Here is a 21,292-nt window from a genome sequence, read left to right on the forward strand (position 1 = left end):
CCAGTTCAGGGTCTTATTTTATCAAATAAAATAATTATCAACGGGTGACAAGACCCTCTCCAAACCTTTTATTGAAATGTGTTGCTGGCATTAAAATATAAAATTTGCATATCATTCAACATCATTTCTCAGTTTCAACATCTCACATGTTGTATTTTTTCTGTTTTCAGTTAAACACGTATTTGCAAATCATCACAATCTGTATATTTTATAGATTTTACTCCCAACCTTTTTTAGGAATTGGCATGGTGCCGTATCCCGCTCTGAGTGGCAGAAATGTTTGTCTGCATTATTCATCGCAGTAGAATATGAATCCCCGCTCCTATAAAATGATGCAGTAGATTTTTGCTCCAAAAAACATGTGATGTATTTGGTGCAGAGAAAATGGTTTTCCACTTTTAGTAACTAATTAATGCTTTATCAATATTCATGACCATGTCCGCTTTTAGAAAGCTGTAATTAGCTGTATTATCCTCTGGCCATTTTTGGGGAGAAAAAAAATTATCCATATAGCTCCAATCAAACCGCTGCACTAACTCCGGTGTCTGACCAAAACCATACATCCTGTCGTCAGACGTAACCCTGCATGGACATCACACATTACTCGAGATGCGAGGACCTCTTCAAAGCAGCACTTAGCTTGTGTGGGAGAGACGGAAAGATCTGGATGCACGATGTCATAATTCAGCGACGCCACCTGGTGATCTCCTCAGTCACCTTCCTGTTTCCTCTCAGCCAGCTGCTCCCTGTACTCCCAATCAATCTGCTCTGCCAGCGCTGCTGCTGCTGCAATTCACCGTGACCTTGAGTGGCATGTCCTCTCTCTCGCTGGTTTTGGGACATTTGTGGGCTTTGTGTCCCTCCTCATTCCTCCTCATTTAGAGATGCACCTGCGCGCAGACTAACATAGCAAAGGGGACTCAGCTGCTTTTAACAAAACTCTCATGTACACAGATAGCAGCAGGAAGGCTACTTTCCTCATGTTTCTTTTTTGTCTTGTTGAAGTCTAAAGGAGGTATGGGGGTTTGTTGTTCTGCTTGGTTGGACACAGACACAGACATGTACAGTCTGGGGCCCCGGCCGGGGGTTGCAGAGCGGCTCGGTTCTTGGCCTCGGTGTGACAGAGCTGTCTCTACATGAAGGTGACCCCCTCTCTGCATCCTCCTCTGTGCACAGCTTTCCTGTCAGGTCCTACAGGCGACATGGTCTATTAAGCAGCTTAATGATGACCACAGCTTCATGCACTCACAAAACAGACCTTTATTCCTTCATAAGTATGAGTGTATTTAAAATGCTGAATGCATGTTGGTCTGTGACACAGTCTATTTTGTCTCTTTTGCAGCAAAGGATTTAAACTCAGACAGTCAGTGCGCTGACTTCAAACGTTGTTTCTTTTTCTTTCTGTAGAGCATGTCAGAGCTTTAGTCAGTCAGATTTATTTATCTGTTTTATTCCTGATGGACTCTGAAAAGCACTGTTAGGAACAGCCCCATGGGGAAGGGGTAGGTTGTGGATAGTTTGGTATGTAGTGGTGCTGTATGAGGCACTTATCAGTAGTAATAGTATTATGTTGCTTCGTACCTCGCCCCCTCCTCAGCCCCTCTCTGACCTGCGCTCACACTACTCAAGCCCACCCAGGCCTTAGCATGGTTACCTCTTGTACATACGTCATCACGTCCTATAGGCTATACATCATCAAGAAGTGTCCTTTAGTTTACAAGAAGCACGGTCTCAGAGTCAGCACATCGCACAGAACATGATTACAACTCTCCTGACTTTGTGGCTTATTTTGAGTTGTTTTGGTCAGAGACCGCCCTCTAAACCTCCTTGCATCAATTATACTGTAAATCATGAGTACAAGGCATATCGTGCTTGTGCTGATGCATGAGCAATCGTACTGTGCTGAAGCCCACCTCTTCCAAACAGAAGTGTCACACACTTGAGCACGGTACGGAGCACTCACACTAGTCAAACAAACTGGACTTAGGGGGTCAAAGGTGCTTGGGCATGGTATTGGTTGCTGTGCAGGAGCTGCCGGTCAGCTCGGCGCCTTTATTTGAGAAACCAGTCGGAGTGCCAACACAGACGCTGGGTACCTCGCTGCCTCAAGTCATTTAGGTAATTTGACAAAAACCGACCAAAAGCATGTTGGGAAAAGTACGCTCTATTTTCTCTGGCCTTTACTTTTCCATCAGCAAGCCACTTTTGTTTGAGTACTTTTTCAACACACAACACCGACAAATCTCATCGGAAAACACATCTTTTTAAACTGGCATATTCAGTCTGATCATTCTCCACCTGGTCTCATAACTCCTTTACATCCTGTACATTTGTGTTTTTAATGTTGATTTTATCGTTGTGTTGTTACTTTGTTGTTTTTATCTCTGCTCTGTAAGGTGACCTTGAGAGTTTTGAAAGGCGCCTTTAAATAAAATGTATTATTATTATTATTATCTCTTACAGCCTTCTTACAATATGTTTTGTTATTTTATACTTTTCAGCATCATAGTAAAAGTGGCTGCATGTGTTATAACTGCCCGGATTATTTGTTGTTGTAAGCCTGCAAATCTTTCAGTGTTTCCTATGAAAGTTGTCCAACCTGCTCTTTGTCAATAAACAGGAGGATTACTGTCGCTGGTTTAAAAAGCGTCTTGCCCTGATTCTGTTTCTGCTAACGTTTGCAGAGGGCGACACTACGACCACATCATCCCGTTTTCACCCTCCGCATTCTCTCCCCTCGTATTTGTGGAGTGTTTTTGGCGCCCTGTCCGCGACACTTTGATTGCTCGCTGAATGGTTGTAACTTGAATCGAGTGTGATTTTGATTAGCTTTCGGACACTCGCTGAAATAAATCTCCTCTGGGATTTAAAAAAGGTGAAAACTTTTTGAACAGGCAATCCTTCAGAAGGCCTTTTACACTCAATAAATCCACTAACGCCCCGGCTGTTTCCAAACACTGCTTCTATAGCCTCATACTTTATATCCATTTCCTGCTCTGTAGCGAGAAGTGACAGGGTTACTTTAGGATTGCAGGAAGCCTCTGGGAGCACTCCGAGCACCACTTTCACATCTGCTGATCCCCCATATCCCCTCTACCTGCCATGAATGACACAAGTCTCCTACGTGAGGAGGCAGGTGTATTATGTCCTCGTCTCTTCAGGTTGAAGACGAGAGACGATGAGGTTCAGACGGCAGCTGCTGGGGCTCGCTGTGTGTACACTTTGAGGGGACGGGGGGATTAGATTAGGTCTCATGGAGCTCCTCGCTGCAGTCCATCCTGTCCTCATTACCTTTATGCAGTGTTTACATGGGATGACCGCAGGAGTCTGAGTCCTCCTGATTCTCATACAGAGTGGAGCAGGAGCAGGAGCAGCAAAGGTCGGTGGCGGTGGCGGCGGCCTCTTTCATGGTGTTATAGATCCAAAAAAAACAGTGCATATCAAGGGGAAAATCAGTCTTTTGATAAATTATTCAATTCAACTGTCAAAACAACAACAGAACTCAGATTCACCGCCGCAGCCGAAACACACACACACACACACACACACACACACACACACGGGGCCTCGCTTCCTGTGGCATCAGGTGTGCATTTCGATGTCATTTCACGAGTGTCACGGCGCCCTGACACTGCTCCATATTTTGTGGCTTTATATCTCGCACACACACGTCTCATCATATAAATCCTGTGAAAAGGACATTTTTTTTAGATGCACTCGGGATGAGGACTGTCTCTTTGGATTGATCAAATCATCTCTCCAGTGGAGTTTTAAGAAGTGGTTCTATCTGTCCAGTAAGTGATAAACATCGTGTGTTAAAAACTGTGACATGTTAGACTCCTGCTTGTTTAGTTCATTAAAGCTAAAGCCTTTAGCATTTGCACGTTGTCACTTCAGTTCAGCTGTTTGAGGATCTTTATGAGATGAAGGAGAGCCAGAGAAGAGGTGCAGATTCTGTTTGTGTAGCGAGATATTCAGGAGACATGGCGTTGGCAAAGTATGACCCGCCCCTCTCTGCTGCTGATAGGCTTTTTTTAAAGATTTCTTTTGGGGCTTTTTATGCCTTTATTTTGGTGGATAGGTTCAGAAACCAGGGAGAGAGAGAGCCACAGGGCCGCCTGCTTGTAGGACCTACTGTACGGCCTCCGTATATGGGGCACGTTAAAGATAATACTTGTACTTGTAGTGGCATTTGTTTTTTCAAAAACTGTTTGAGTGGAAGTTCAATAGACCTCCTTTTTGTTTCTGCGTTTACTTGAAAGTTGGACTCTGTTCCCACTGAGCTGTTAATAAGTGCATAATAAAGTATTTATTAACCTTTATAAGGCATTAATATGAACCTAATAAAGTCTTGTGATCATAAATGTTCATAAACATCTTATTAATGTTTATGACGGTATATAAAGTGTTAATAAGTTTCTAATAAGACATAATAAATGTGTTAATTATGCCCATATTAGCACTTATATAGTCTTATTTGTGTTAATAAGAATCTAATATTGTTATTAATGCTTATTACAAGCACCTTAATATAAAGTGTTACCTTATCCTCTGGTATCATAACATCCGAAAGCTAAGAATACACGTCACTAAAGCAAGAGAGAAACTGCCTGAAATGTCAAATATGAAGCTTGTCGACCAATCACTGCACAGTAAAGGTTTGTAATGTCCTTTATTAGTTTTAAAATGATCAGCTGAGGAGCAACGACCATCCTCTTCAACCGAGCACAACTGCTTTTATATTTAGTTTGTCATTAAAATCAGGATTTTTGAGACAGTTATGCTTTTGTGTCGCCTCCTATGGCTCCAGACAAAAGAGGATAAAAGCTCTTCAAAGAGCGGCACCAATCTGAAGTGTGCGTTCACACTGTCACCTTTCATACGCAGACAAAGACGTACAAGGCCCCTTTGTTTTTCCGCCCTAGGTGTGAATATCATTAGATCTCGCCTGAGTGCAATAAATGCGAGTCGGAGCAGTAGCCTTTGCCCATGAGACAATAAAACAGGAATGTAAATGAGCCGACAGCATGACTAATAGCTTGCAGTTTGAACCAGTCGCCCGTCTCAGCAAAACGCCGTTCTCTTTAAGTGAGCCATTATACAGTTATCAATGAGCGAGCCTCGCCTTTGATCTCTCTTTTAACAGTTGAGGGTTTTAAATCCTAAAAAAAGAAACACCTCAAGAGAAGCCATCGCTGTCTGCAGTTATGCCCGAAATGAGGTTTTTAAAACCGACACAAAAGAAGCCGTCAGTCCCCGTGTCCCTCCTGTCCCTAATCCTCGCACTCCTGAGTGTGCGCCCGCCGCACCATCATCAGAGCTCAGATCAAAGTGTGAGAGAGAACGGGGGCCCACAGGTCCACGCCGAGGGAGCGCTGACCTCCTCCTAGCTCACCACGTCCTTGGACAAAAGTCCTTTTAAGGGCTGGACGTATATTCATTGAAAAAGTGATTTCTGTGCACGGCGCCTAAATTGGGCTTTACTTTGGATCAGCGATCTTGCTTTGTGGACATTTCCCCGAGGCAGCCATCGTATCTAAAGTGTCAGTCGTATAAAGAGAATGTAGCCGTCTAATTTGAGAGCCCATATGCTCATGCGGCGAGAATAAACCGAGGTCGAAAAACCTGCATTAGTGTGTGTACAGTAAATATAGTTTTTATTCATGCCCATGGTGCTGCAAGCTTAAATCTTTATTACTTAAAGTACACCGGACCAGAGTGCGCTATAAATTGAAAAATAGTGTTTTCTCACGCTAATACGACACAGGCCTTGACCTCTCATCGCGCTACTGTTAATTAGTGTTGGTTTCTCGTAGCTCTGGGCGAGCTCAGATTTATGGCTTTTATGTTGTGGGGAGCATTAAAGTGAGAGTGTTGCTGCTCGGGGGCCGCTCTGCCCACAGACAACACAGAGGAACGGGCTTTCATACTCTCTGAGTTCATTTCACCAAATCGGCTCCAAACAACCGAATTCATTCTGACATGAACTGTGAGATCAGGTCCTGGTGTTTAATGCCTGAGGTTTTATTGATGCTGCTGTCTGAATCTTTCATGCTGCATTTTGTCAATTTAAGGCTCCATTTATATTTTATACATTTGGTATTGTACATTTATTTTACCGGGATTGTTCTCATTTAGATAGAAAATGTCTGTGACAATGAAATCCCGGCCCACAGCAGCTTAAAAAAAGTGTTGCAAAGAAAAACAAACAGATTTAAAGGTCTCATGTTCTGCAAAATGTTTCTCTGACTGCCGTTTGGAGATTTTCCCTTCATGACATCACAAAGGGCAGTAGCCCCTCCCCCAGGTGGGTGACACTCCCACAGCTAGATGTTTGTTCTGCCCTCTGAGTCTGCCTTCTCACCGTAAACAATAGGACAGAGAGGGGACGTGGTCAGACACAGCTCATTTACATATTTAAAGGTACAGACACAGAAACAGCCTGTTCTGAGCAGGGCTGAAATAGAGGGGTTTATAGACATGATCAAATACAGGATCAGAGTGGATTTAGAACAAGAAACTTCACACACATGTTTTGAGGAGCTCTGAGACTTATTTACACTGAAGAGGAGGAGGAGGATATGTCACCTTTAACAATATCTTGTATTTTATTCCTGCACTCAGTCACAGAGACAGATCAGTCACATGTAGCTAACTGCATCACTAACACAGTTTGTATAAGGAAACAGCAAACATACAACTATATAATACGTCTATATATCCAGGCTCCTACATTTCTATAGTAGCTGCACTGTTTGTTTCTCATGCATATCGATCAGAGTCCACCTCGGCTCATAAACACGCTGCAGACAAATGTTGCATCACAGGAGTTCAGCTGTGCAAATGGAGTGAACTATCCGAGTTATGGAACTTAGTGCAATGAGGACAATCGCAGAGCACTCCGAGCGTCCGTTAACAAAGACTTCATTAAGGCCTGTAAACTCCCCGCTGATACAAGAAAAACATCCCAGGTCTGAAGTCTTGGAGTAATTACTCCTCAGGCAGAAGTCTGATGAAGAAATCAGAGGAAACTCACTCACCCACTGGTCGGTTCACTGTGTATTTTTTGCCTCACAGTTTACAGGAAAAAAGACAAACATTCACTCTTCTAATTGGAAAATGTGTTCCTATGATTCAATAATAATGATGTAATTACCATGCTTCCGAAGGGTCAGTGCTGCGCCGGTACACGGAGCTGAATTGGATTTGCAGTTAATGAGGTTGAGTCTCTTAACGAATGTTAGTTTGTATTTTGTGCTTTGGGAAATGTGGTTATGGCCTGTTTTATCTGCCATTATGATAATGTGCAGTGTCCCCCTTTTTTACATTCATTTAAGCCTTTTTTTTTATTTGTACATAATTAGACACTTAAAAGAAAAGTCCAACAGAAAAAGGTTAAGTCTCTTAATTAGATTTCATTTTTAATAAACCACTTTGTATTATTAGTGAAGAATGTTTTTAGATAAAATATGAACAGTGGCGGCTGGTGCATTGTTCTCCACACTTTATCACAGACACACCTAACAAGTTGGTTAGCTTGATGCTAAAACATACTCGAAAATGCTGTTAACTGGCTATCAGAATTAGCATTATGATTATCTTAAAGGTTGCATATGATGCAAATTCCACTTCATTATGTTTCTCTGACTCTAATATGTGTCTCTAGTCTGTCTACAAACCCCCCAATGATGAGAAAAGTCCATCCTCTCCGTCTTCTGCCTGCTCCACTTTTCAGAAAATGTGTGCTCAAACAGGCCGTTTGGAGATTTTCCCTTCATGACATCACAAAGGGCAGTAGCCCCTCCCCCAGGTGGGTGACACTCCCACAGCTAGGTGTTTGTTCTGCCCTCTGAGTCTGCCTTCTCACCGTAAACAATAGGACATAGAGCGAGAAAGACCGAGTACACCCAAGCCCTTCCAGAGAGGGGGCGTGGTCAGACACAGCTCATTTACATATTTAAAGGTACAGACACAGAAACAGCCAGTTCTGAGCAGGGCTGAAATAGAGGGGTTTATAGACATGATCAAATATAGGATCAGAGTGGATTTAGAACAAGAAACTTCACACACATGTTTTGAGGAGCTCTGAGACTTATTTACACTGAAGAAGAGGAGGAGGATATGTCACCTTTAACATAAAACAGTTTTCTTAACTATTGCCGCTTTTGCAGTTTTGTTTTCTTGCGATGCTTATACTGCGATCAAGATGAAATTGTGATTAATCGAGCACCCTGGCTGAGTGTATAGCTGCTTTTATTTTCCTCTCCTTCATTAGTATGCAGTATGCAGCAGTCATGACTCCTGTCTCACATTGGTACCGCCACAAAGACACGGGCCATGCAGAGAGTCGTTTGTTCCTCATATGTATGCTGTTCTGTCACCCAAAAATTTCAGAGCTGTGTTTTGACTTTGAAGCCGCTTTGATATGATGCTTTTGAAATGTTGAAGGGCGCCTTGAAAGGAAAAAAAATGTTTAATTAGTGGCCCTGCAATGGAAGGGAACCATAGGCTGGCTTTCACATTTGCATGACCAGAAAGGTTTTTTTTTCTTTCTCTGATTGAATGTGCTGCTGAAGTTGATTTATGAATGGAAATGGAAGTCCTGTCTCATGCAAAATGCTGCCTAATTATTATTATTACCGTTCATTTGGATCCACTTGGGAATCACGCGCTCCAGCAGTACAAAATCATGAGCTGTATTTCAGGATTACTGATCATTTGAACCTCGCAGCTCCACACGCGGCTAATCTCTGCTGAGACAGTTTGACATGGAGTTTGGATTTTTGGAGAATCAACCCGTGCCCTGATTTTACCTTCCACACGGGGATCTACGGCTCGGCTCTTTTCATCTCCGGTTTATCTTCTGCATTTCAGAGGCTTTCTCGCTCTCAGATACCTGAAACAGCAGTTTGATAGATTCAAACTGAATCCTCCCATTCGCTGCTTTGATCATCTTCATTATGCCCACATGTAATTTAGGCCTCAAAATGCAAATAACGTCTAATGCTACACACCACGCACGCCATGCTCTATATTTCCTAAGCACTCGTAGGAATCATCGCAGGCTTGGGAGGCCCTCAGGCGTCTATGTGTGATGTCTTCTGTGTTCAGGTTCAAACATTTTGCTCTGATTCACCACAGATACATTTTCCCTTCATTTACTGCCTTCTCTGCTTTCCATCTCAGGATTCAATCAAGATGCCTCCTACACTTTATAATGTCACGGCTCTTGTGATAAATACAATAAAAGTTTCATAAGATCATTCTAATCATTTCAGCATTTCAGACCTTAATCAAAGTAAAGTTCAGGGCTTTAAAGGAAGCGTGTTAGATATAATGAATCAGGTAATGTAAGCTGAGCGTCAGAGATCGCAGCAGCTTCAGGCGTCTGGGGGAATAAAGTCCGGTTTCAAAACGGAGAAAAATAAAACACATGATCTGTTCTTATTAATGTGTCATGTGGTCGACCCAAGAACATCCAGAGTATTGCATACGTTCTATACCAGAATGAAGCTCCCCCAATGTTGTCATGTTTCTTAAAGGCTTTATGTGTGATTTTTTGATCCAGCAGATGTCGCCCTTGAGCACCAGCATGAAACCAAAACAACTCGCGCTGCATTGTTGTGTTAGCATGCTAACAAGCTCTTCTGTGGGAGCCCTCTTCAGTTGTCGTTGGTGTTCCTTTGGCACTGTCCTTGCTCTTCTCATGCCCTGATTCGCTGGCTGAGAGTCAATCAGATTAATTTCTCTCCCCGACTGCTCTCCGCTGATTCAACATGTTGATTTGGCCAAAAAGCCTCAGAGCAGTACTGACACTGCTGTTCACACCACACCGACCAGAACGACTGACTCTCTCTGACAGCCCAGACCACCCCCGACCCCCGACCCCCGACCCCTGACCCCCGACGGTGTGTGTACCTGGCTTTAAACAACCTACTCGTTTATACTCTTCAAATGTTGTTTGATTGATTTCAATGTTTACACTCACATCAAATCACCGCAGCGTGAGCGTGAGGAGCTCCTTGCTCAAATAATATCAGAATAAATGAGCTGAACTAGACGTGGAGGTCTTAACGTCTTATAGTCCTGCTTCTCTCAGTCGGGGTAAATAAAGTCTTCAGCCAGATAGTCGAGTGAAATTAAGAAGACTCCTCAAACAACAAAGCCACAGATCTATTAACCCGTCTGTCAGAGTGAGCCTCGCTCCACTCCTCGGCGTCTCAGATCAGCCTGGAGAGAAGTTTGGATTTCTTCCTCAGCGAGCCTCCTAATCTGATCAATACGTTTAAAAAACAGAAAATATCTGACATGAAAAAACGCCCGCAGCTGTACCGAGTAGTTTTAACCGAACGTGTAGCAAGAATAAATTTAGCTATTAAGTTTCCTCGCCTACTCATCTGTCAATCACTGGAGGTCAAACAGAGGTCGGTCAGTTTGGCTCACCGATGTGAATTCCTGTCTCTTGTCTCTCTCTCTCTTTCTCGGTGGTCAGCGATATAATTTCATGTGTTCCTGAGCCGGAGCGCTCATGAATAAATATGAGCAGACGTCTTCCTTGTGTGCGCCCTCAGTTCGGAGCAGTATCGTTTTTATGGCCCCTCTTTAACACCGAGGGAATCAGTGTCACATGTGGACCTCTGTGGGAAATCACACCCGACATGAATAATAGAGGAGAACCACTTCCTGCCACAAACTGGACGGAATCTGTTCAATTTATGATCGTCTTTGGAATGAAAGTATCTCAAAGTGATGCGAACAGTTTTGTGTTGTTTGCAGTTGTTTCCATAGTGATGGCGGCGCTGCATTAAAAATAGCCCTCTCTCTCTGTAACCTGGGCGCCGTCGCTGTGGGCTTCAGGGTGAACTGTGCCTGATCAACCACACAGCCGGTCATGGGCCGATGAATCAAGCATCCATCAGCTCAGTATCTGCCTGTCTGTGCTCCACTGCTCTGCCCTATCCACAGGCTGCAGCATTTACACCCTTTTTCAGACCATTCATCTCACCTCTGTCAAAGGTTCGGCCGACGGACAAGATGCAGCCGCTCCCCCCCCCACCCCACCCACCCCTGAAACGCTACGTTCAGAGAAAGTGAATATGTGATCGGCGCTGTGTGACTGAGTGTGATGGAAACAATCCCAGAGTACCCCGAGCTTCTTTATGGACAGAGAGAGTTCATTACTTTACGTCCAACTCCTCGTTCTATCTTTGGTTTGATCCCAGAAGTCCGCCCGGGTGGACTCACAAACGTTGCGTTTCCGATGAGTCGGCAAAGGAAGAGGAGGTGCTTATGAGCTCTTTTGTAAGCCCGTAGAGCTTTTAATGCAGACTTCCCCCTCGCCTGGAGTTCTACATGTTTGACCATGCAACTTGTAGTCTGTAAACTTTATTCTGTAAAGTGTCGGGTAAAGATTTATACAGCATGGTTAGGTGGTATTTTTTAAACACACAGAATGTTTATTCAGCCACCAGGGGGCTCTCGACCAAAACGAGAACAAAATATGATGTGGAGGCTGGCGGGGAATCATGGGAGTGATTCTCTGCCGCAACACAATACAACATGATGCGACAAGGCTCGATATGATGCGACATGAAACCATTTTTTTGTCCCCTTGTGGAAGTTTGTCTTGGCCTTTAAGAGCTGCACACTTTGAGCTGCCTCTACATCAGAATAAATAAAAACATTTTCAAAACATCACAAAGTTCGTTTACAGTCACAGAGAAACCGGTTTATCTTTATTTATTTATTAAGAACCATTTTTAAACGTCATGTTTCCATTAGAATAAACCCACAGACATCCCACTATTCATTCTAAACTGCAGGTAAAGATGGCCGCCAGATTCTAACATCAGATGTTTTAACTTTGAGCTGAGAACATTTTCCCCTCGTTCACTGTTTGTTTTTTTTATTCCTGCTTCAGACTCAGCATGTAGACTCACAATCACGTCAACAGAACCATTGTGCTGAGCACTGTTTACACTTCCTGTTGTCATTTCTTCCTCACTGCTGCTGGTTTAGAGGAAGGATTTACCTGCAGTGGCACATTTTCAGACTTCATTGCTGTCAGGACTCCACAGGAGGACAGGAAGGTTCTGCTTCGGTTTCACAGATTCTTCATCATGAGATAGTGAAGCTGCTTCTTCTTTAATAAGCGTCTTTCCACACGATCCAGTGACTCACTCCCTGCATGTAAACACAGCCTGCGATGCCGAGTCCTTTAATGGACACTCAGATATTATCGGGGATAATAGTTACCCTTGATCACGGCAGATTAAAAAAAAGCCGCTGGTGGGACTCGGGCCGTTAGGTTCCAGGTTTTCTCGCCCCTCTGCATTTCTCCATCCTCCATTTAGCATAACGACACTCAAACAATCAGAGCTAACATTAGTATATGGAGCGTGCTATTATGCAGAATAAAAGGGTGTTAATGTGTCAAATTTGAATATCCTGATCTGTAAGCGTGACTGCAGCAGCGAGAGCGGCAGGTAGCTGATTCAGGCCGAGAAACCAGGCATGACCTACACGCTTAAAGAATTACAGCAGTCAACAAAGAGGATTCATGTTCTGATGTGAGCCCACACTGTGGCACCGCTGCTGAATAATAAGATACTTGTGGTCACATTTGCACAAGGTCTCCCCCCTCGCCGCTGTGATTTATAAGCATAGCTTCCATCTGCAAACAGGCTAGGAGGCTTCACGCTACGGGGGCAGCACCCGGGGGTCCGGCGCTATTTACTCAACCGGCCGAGACGAGGTGCTCCCCCCGCGGCAGGAACCTGCAGTCCTCCTGTCCATGCATGGGTTCCTTACCTTTACCTACCTGCTCACTCTGCAGAGCCCGCAGGACGAACGGGGAGGGGGCGTTGACAGCTACGGCGAGGGCCGCCGCATTGAGCCACAGGTTGAGCCATCTTTACTGTGTCACATCCCGCTGTTTAACAAATGAGTGAAAGCTGCAGGCCGTCGAGCTCTCAGCGGAATAACAAGTCGTTTAGTTTTTATGAGCAAACTCCAGTCACACTTTGAAGTTAATGAATCATTGTTTTAATAAGTCGGGTAGCGTCAGTTTATCAAATTAAAATCCTATTTCCTTCTGTAAATATTACATCAAAAGCATGTAAATGAAATGTAACACTTTATCTTTAAGGCATTAATGTAAAACAAGTTTAGTTCTCCAATAATAATCACTGCAGCCCCGCCGTGCTCTTCTTTGTTTTCCACGGGCTGAAGAAGTGCAGCGAGAGGTGCTCCACTTTAAAGTGATGTGATAGATTAAGGAGGAGCCCGAGCAACACAATAATTTCCCAGGTGACCAATTTCTGAACACTCCCTTAGCAAAAGAGGATCAGCAACGAGCCAACGCGTCGGGCGCGGCCTCCTGCCAGGCTGCGGCGAACATGCTGACTCACCGATAACGAGCAGCCAGAGATAGAAATAATGACCCTGCAGCATGAATCATAGGTCATCACTACTTATACACTGTTGACTGTCCTAGTTAACACCGGACCTTACACGCTGTAAGCACATGTACAGGAATGAACGCTAACAACTACTGAAGTGACGTCGATGGTGGCCCGCTGTCGATGGGAAACGAGAGAAGACAGAGGTGGTGCTTTGCTAGATTTGCTGAGTCGCCCAACTGTTGTTCAACACAGCTACAACTTCCAAACTCCATGTGATCTGCAGAGTCCCTCTGCACCTTTAAGAAAAAGCTAAAGACCCAGCTCTTTCATGAATACCTACTAACTTAATGATGATGGTCTCCATATTATTGATGATGATGATGGTAATGACGATGGTTTTTGTTTGATAACAACGACTTATAAGATGGTTTCTATACTGATTAGAGCTCTCAAGAACTGCCCTCAATGTTGTGCTTTGCCTCTGGTCACTTCCTGTCAGCACCTGTGTGTCCAATCAGACTCAAAGCTGATCGTTTGCTCTTACTCACATTGTTCCCTTTTTTCTAGATCCTTGCTTGTGTTGTTCTTACTCTCTGATGTACGTCGCTTTGGAGAAAAGAGTCTGATAACTGAATTGTAGAACACAGGACATGGTCTGCTTTCTGCATCTCAAACGGGTAACGTTCTTATGGATGATGTAGATAATGGTAGAACTTCAACATTTATGTTTCTGCATGTGAATTCTTGAAGTAGAGACAGAGCTCAGAGCATCACAGTCTGGAAACAACACAAAAAAACAACAACGGCACAACATGAAGCCAAGTGCGCAAAACATTTAAAGGCAGGGTTTCCAAAACTAGCATGATTTTGAAACTAGCATTCCCCCAGTGCTCCGTCTACTCAAAATTATTTTACTGTATTTTATTGTGAGCGAACAACGCGTTTCGCTTGTGGCTTCCTCAGGTTCTCCCAAAATTCAGATTAGTCGACTCTGCTTAAAGTTAAAAAAAACAAAAAAAAACAGTTTAAATCAGGGATGGGCAACTTTGGTCCCAGCAAGGGCCACATTCATTTAATTCTCACTGCCAGAGGGCCAAATTGTAGCATACAAAAACGATAACAGTCAGTTATGTCTCAAATTTAACTCTTAACATATACCAGTGATCAAATATTTTTATGGACATATTTCTGGATTTCATGAGTTCACTGCAGGTTTTGTCAGGTTTTCTTCATGTTTCCAATTAAATGTTAAAATTGACCTGAGGGCCACGTTGAGGTCCAGTTGCCCACCCCTGGTCTAAATAGAGCACCGTTTATTTATTACAGCTCATCTCCGTTTTCTAGATCTGAGTACGGACACACATGCTGCTCTAGGAGATGCTATCTGTTCACTTGTTTACATCTGGGCAGTAGAGCCCGGTGTAATACTCGGGTCTCAAGACCACTTCTTGAAGGTCTCGACTCGGAATCAAAAGCATTTTTACTCGGACCACCACTGATCGGCTATTTTATTACGTCATCACTGTGATTAGAAGGAAAACGCCTCTTTCTAAAAGAACAAAACACTTCAATTCATTTGTAGTTTGATTTGGATCCCCCCGTTCTAAGTGAGTGACACGCCCCCTGCACACAAGGTGATGATTTTTCTAGTCTTGGTCTTGGCCTCGGTCTCGGAGCTCTCTGGTCTCGGGTATGTCTTGGTCTCGGTTAGTGTGGTCTTGACTACATCACTGATAGAACCAGATGAGAAGGCTTGTTAGCCGGAGTTACAGCCAATCAGGTGAAGGCGTTACAGTTTGAGAGCATCATGTGACCGACATCAAGGTCCAACATGTATCAATATAATTCATTCTGGTGCTGACGAGTGAGGGTGACCACGTCTCTATTCTAATTCAGATACTTCTGCTTGAATAAATAATAATCTAACTTTGTTTTGCTTCACATTGCTTTAGATTTTAGTTTTCATCTGAACAGAAACTAAAGCTGATATCCATCGCTGCTGCCGACGCTCACCGACAGCATTATGAGATAGATTTATCATCTGTAATTTATTGCCTGCTGTGTGGCTGATTTATTGATGAAAAAAAAGATGTCTGCCAACACTTTCACCCTGCATTACACTTTTTATAGGAGATATACTTCTCTTCACTCTGAGCAATAACTGTCCTTTAAAAAGCAGAAAGTGACGTCTGCACGAGCTGCAGAGGTGTCCGATCTTTACGGCGTCCCCTTAAGTGATTACACAACGCTTCTTTTTCACACCACACAGATCGATACCCGTTTTATGGATCATCCGGAGAGCCAATAAAAAAAAGATTTTAATTGATTATGCAGATGGTGTGTGGAGGTTTAGTCGCAGGAGTTCAAGTTGAAGAGAGCGACTTGGTGGCCTTTCAGTCGAGACAGAATAACAAAAGCGTCTGGCGCCGGTTCAGTTTGGCAGCCGAGGCTCGCTGGAAGCACTGACAGGAAATAATGCTCATCTCCTCTGAAGATTAAATTCATTTTACTTTCTTCTTATTATCACACAGCTTCAATTAGATTCCTTTCCTCACCCGTAAATCTCCATTCCTGCTTGTATCGACTGTTGCCAAATGAGAGCTGACATTATTGGGAGAGTCGCTGAAAAGTATCGAGATTCTCTCCGGGGCTAAATAACACGGGCGCCGCTCAACGAGTCTGCAGATTAGAAGAACACCTAAATGAGGCTTTTGCATTTCATTTCTGCTTCACTGAAGTCATTTTTAAAGAGAAATCTCTTCAAATATATCCTTACATTTGCACTGAGTTGTGATTTCTTCTGAGATACCGTCGGCCTCCCTCAGTATTTTTCTTTTTTCCTGTGCCGTGGCAGAAACCTCCACAGGACTAAAAATGGCCATGCTTCTCCACGCTTCATCATCCGCGGTTTGTGTCAGACCCAGACAGTCATCTGGAAAGGTCAATGCTTCTGTAAAAGATTTAAATCATCCCACAGAAGGAAGATTCACCTTGACAGGCGGAACCTGAATACTGGTAAATAAGAATACAAACAGAGGCTCAGTCGCTCCTCGCTCGCTCGCAGCAAGGACAGACGGGCCGCTGCGTTTCCAAAGCGGGTGTCAAGGGTGAGGAGGCTTTCAGAGGGCCCCAAACGTCTACATATTTCATCAGCCTTTTAAATCAATGATTTGCTTTTCTCATGTGGGGATTGAGTTTATTTGATTTAGAAAAAAGACGAGACCCCTGCAAACGTGTTTTCATCACCGTCACATCGGGTCGACGTGTGTTTTTGTTTGTTTCCTCTTTCAGATCTGCTAATCGTGTTTTTTAAAGCTCTCAGATGAAGTGGTTTTGGCACAGCTGCCAGCAGCAGCAGCATGTTTCTAAATACAACTCGACAGGGTCAGTGTGGTAAAAAACAAACTGTTGGGCGTCGCTTTGGCACGGTGGAGAATCTGACATATGGGTGTTTTTTTTTTTTTTTTTGGTGATGAATCTCTGGAGCGTTTTGTTGCTCTAAATTCATCCACTTGTGGAAACATCCTTTTTTTTTTTAAATTTGTCATCTTATTGTTATTCATGTTTTGGACCACGCCTTTTGATGAATGCACGCAGCAGCAAAGCTCGTATTCAGCTGCTTTCTGAGGACAAATGGGACCTGTGGATAAAATCCTTTTTCCCTTTTTACTGTTTATTAATACACTTAAAAAGATGAATGTGGAACGGGGGGAAGCTTACAGCGTGGCCGATGTATCATCATCTATCTGCTCACAGAAAGTGAAGAATAATGAAACTATTTTCAGCTTTAAAGCCACGCGTGAATAATTCGTCTGCTGCTGCAAAGTGCTGCAAAGCAAAAACTATTACGAGGTGGTTACATTTTCTAATCTTTCTGGAAAAGACAACCATAAATATACATATTTCTGCTCTTATCTCCAACGTCTCCTCTGATTCTCTTGCATGTCTCGTTTGCTTGTGTGTGGCTGCAGGGATCTTATTGATCCCCGCCTATCGATCCAGGTACTTTCTGATTTTTTGTTTGTAGTTTCCTCATCATTTGAAAACCCTCCTGCTGCCATGTCCTCTTTGTTGTTGACCCCCAGCAGAGTCACCGCAGCAACTTTCAGCATACTGAAATCTCTCTATGCAAACATCCAAACGAGATTAAAGACAGGTCGAAGCTTCATTTGAATCAGTCCTTTGAGTTCCATAAAAAATCAGCAGATGAGGAGGGCTGTGCAGGCGATGTGTGCTGCAGGCGACAGACGGGATCAATCGGCCTCGTTTGGGTATTCATGTGCTGTAGATTATTAGGCAGAAAGCTCGCCGTGTTTTTTTTATGAATTCACACGACTCCGATGAAATGTTCCCTCGAGCTGAATTCACAAACTACAACTTTTATGGACATTAAGTTTCAGGGATGGAGTGATTAAAAAGGCCTTCATGAAAATTAGTGCAGCAGTTACATGATCTGATTTTTTCATCTTTTAACACTCGAGTGTGATCGTGGTAATCCATCGGATGTGTGCGATATGATTGGACACGAAAAGATTTGATACACACTCACAAAATCAATCAATCATTATTTGTATAGCTCCAATTCATAGCAAGTGTTATCTTAGACACTTTACAAAAAGAGAATATGGGATAATATGCAGGAAGGATTTCTCCTTTGTATTCCTCTCGTTCCTGTTGTCCACACTTCCTCGAGGTCGGAGCAGGCCGTGCATGAAAAAGGACGGCGGTGGTTTTTGTCTGAAAGAAGTTTTAAATGCAGATGAGAGCAGGATTATATTTGATATATTACAGCCCTGCTCAGTGAACTGGAGTAACAGGGAGACCAAACAGTTTTTAAAGTAATTTAAACAATCATTTATTGAACTCACTGCAAAACAAAAAAGGATCTGCAGTCTGTAAATAAGCTGTGATTGCTATAGAGAATGTGTGAATGTGTGTGTGGTGAGAGAGAGAGAGAGAGAGAGAGAGAGAGAGAGAGAGAGAGAGAGAGAGAGAGAGAGAGAGAGAGAGAGAGAGAGAGAGAGAGAGAGAGAGAGAGAGAGTCTGAGGCCTAGTCCAGACGTAGGCCGGTAATTTAAAAAACGTTTTTCTGTGAGTTTTGGCCTTTCATACACAAACAGTTTGACGTCTGTTGACCCAGACCTGAGAAGCCAGTTTAAATACCGAGGCCCAGTCCGCCCAGGTGCATGAAATCAAAATCAACAGGCTCCGCCCCTTTCTTCCTGAGGGCAACCTTGGTGGGGTGGAGAGAGAGACAAGGCAGCAGGAGGAGCACTGATTGGCTCAGGGGTTGTCACACCTGTAATAGCGTTGGGTTTTGGGAATAAAAGCTGCAAAGGTAAACAGAAACATCAATTAATGAAAACAGTTTGATGCAGATGACCATACACCAACCGTGCACACACACACCCACACACACACGCACACACACACACGCACACACACGCACACACATACAGACACACACACACAGACAAAGATAAAGTAGCAGCCAAAGGCACAAGAGAAACGTAATGTTTAAGACCGCTCTTTAAATAACTGAAAGTTTCTACAGACCTCAGGTGAGCAGACAGTTTGTTCCACAGAGCTGCACCACAGAGGCTTTATGACCAGATTTAATTCTGATTGTAGGTAAATTCAGCAGACCTGCACCTGCTGACCTGAGGGATCTGATTGGTCGGTAGTCAGTGAACAGGTCAGAGGAGCCAAACCGTTGAATCCTTTGTAAACTAGACTAGACTAAACTGTGCGCTAATGAAGATTTTTCAGACTGATGTAGGGCCCTGAATAGACATGATGAGTGTTAAAGAGAAGTGAAGGACTGGTAGAAAGAAAACTAATTAGATTTGAAACGTCTTCACTGAAGGAGACCGAGCCTGATTTTGTTGCTTAATGAGGTTTATAAAAAGCGACTGCTGTTTTGTTCCGTTTAATCTGGCTGCTCTATTTACTGCAGCGATGTGAACTTGTTTTAATGTTGACTCCTTTTTTCTCTCTCTCTCTCCACACAGGCCTTCCCGTGTATATCCACCGGCATCTACGGTAAGCCTTATCTCTTTCTGTCGTTTCAGTGACCTTGTTGTTTTTTATAAATGTGGAGGTATATTGTTAAACTCTCAAAGTTAAAGAGTTGGGACATGGTATCATGTTTACATCTCTGGGTTGCATCACTTTTTATTTTAATACTTTAATTCCACGGCTCGTTAGGAGAACGGGTTGTAATTAAAAAAAGTACTCTTTATCTTTGACGAGGAGCACAATGAGATCACCTTACCCCGTTTTGCACAAAGACATAACCCCGGTATCAGGTGAAGGAAACGTCGACCCTGCCCGGTGTTTATTCTCCCTCTTGGGACCGGGGCCGAATATACAGCGAGACATTTCTGCAAAAGAGCTCGTGTGCTCGTTAGACCTGAACAAGGTCACATTGAAAAACATGCCAAACCTGTTGATGCACACGGCCTGCAGAGGTGAAGGGCTGTCATACGAAAAAAAATTAAAGCAAATTTAGAACATGACGCATTAGACCCCGTGTCCACCTAGCATTTTTTCTGGCTGTGCGCTCGGGAACGTTTGCGTTTGTGCACTAAGATGAAAAGCGCTGCACATCCTGTCTCCATGACAACAGTCTGTTGATAACGGCTGCTGTATGACCGACACTGCTCCGTTACTGATCTGATTATATTATATATTTGGAAAAGAGCGCCGGTGACGTCAACACCGACTTTCTGAAAAGTTGAAGATTTTCAACTTGAGCATTCGGAGCAGCCGCACAAAAAAGGCAGAGCGCTCAGAAGAAGAAAAAAACGCTGGGCGCTGCGCTTTTTCTCCAGGCATCCGCTTTCTGCTGCAAACGCTCTCTATTCATTGAAAACAAGAAGCTGGCGCTCAGAAAAAAACGTATCTTACTGTTCAATCATATTCAACCACCTCCTCGATACCATCGCCCCACAGACACAAAACATTTTCATGACAATAAAGAGCTTCAAACCAGCTTCATCTTGACGATAAGACTATCAAACTTTTTTTTTTTTATGTCTTGCAAGAAACACAAGTCTATGAACTCGATCGGGATCGAGTGCAGCTCTCTTTTTATTTGCAATATTACCTGCTGATGAGAACACCCGTTCAGAGCTCACAGACGCTCCTGGTACGCACTAATAGTTGCGAGCCAGCTTGGAGAGTTGCGGGTGTGTCTCTCGGCAAAAGCAGTGAGCTGCTGTCTGCAGAGAGTTTGAATCTCCTCCGCTGTTCTGGACATTACCGTCTTCATAAGAGTGCATGCAACGGTCAACAGCGCCCTCTGCTGGATCACTTTGCAAACTACTTCCGACCGCCTGATGCGCTGATAGACTATATTTTGAATTTGAACGGCTCATTACAGTTCAAATGTGAACTTCTCCTCCTGGTAATTGACAGCCATGAAAAGGTGTGATGTCATAGATTTTAAAAGCATGCACTGACCGGAGTTTTGACTTGAGCTTCATACATTTCTCGCTGCTTGAAGGAAATCATTATTTTGTCACCATCCTGACAAACTGTAAACAATATCTGTGACACACTGAATTCACACAAAGCCTCTGATAAGAATACTTGGTGCCAAATGTGTCAGAGTGAATTAACATGCTTATTTTCATTTGCTGTCACTAACAACAAGTCAGCAGAATCACCGTTTTACACAAGCAGTCAAAACGCTGGCACATTTATGAATGATTTAAAATTACCAAGACGGCCATTTCCCGTGCCGCAGAGGGGTTTGCATTGTTTAGATTAAGGCCTATATATGTGTGCAAATATAACTGTTACACATGATCAGGGATTTGTAATTGTTTGGACCGTCATCTCGTGAGAGTCGTTAGCTGCTCCGATCGCTCCCTATCATCACATAA

At 43.5% G+C, this 21,292-nt stretch overlaps 1 protein-coding gene and 1 pseudogene across 5 annotated transcripts in view; both read left to right on the forward strand.

Annotated features, from left to right (window-relative positions):
• macrod2 (mono-ADP ribosylhydrolase 2) overlaps positions 1–21,292 on the forward strand; it is a 607,882-nt gene that overhangs the window by 435,611 nt on the left and 150,979 nt on the right. For all 5 annotated transcript variants that reach the window (XM_061039437.1, XM_061039433.1, XM_061039435.1 and 2 more), the window contains exon 7: positions 19,415–19,445. In XM_061039437.1, coding sequence (XP_060895420.1) covers positions 19,415–19,445 — 31 coding nt within the window. The remainder of the gene's footprint in view (positions 1–19,414; positions 19,446–21,292) is intronic.
• LOC132975123 (tubulin beta-1 chain-like) overlaps positions 1–21,292 on the forward strand; it is a 543,950-nt pseudogene that overhangs the window by 217,813 nt on the left and 304,845 nt on the right.

This window comes from Labrus mixtus, chromosome 6 (assembly GCF_963584025.1).
Source record: "Labrus mixtus chromosome 6, fLabMix1.1, whole genome shotgun sequence".
NCBI lineage: Eukaryota > Metazoa > Chordata > Actinopteri > Labriformes > Labridae > Labrus > Labrus mixtus.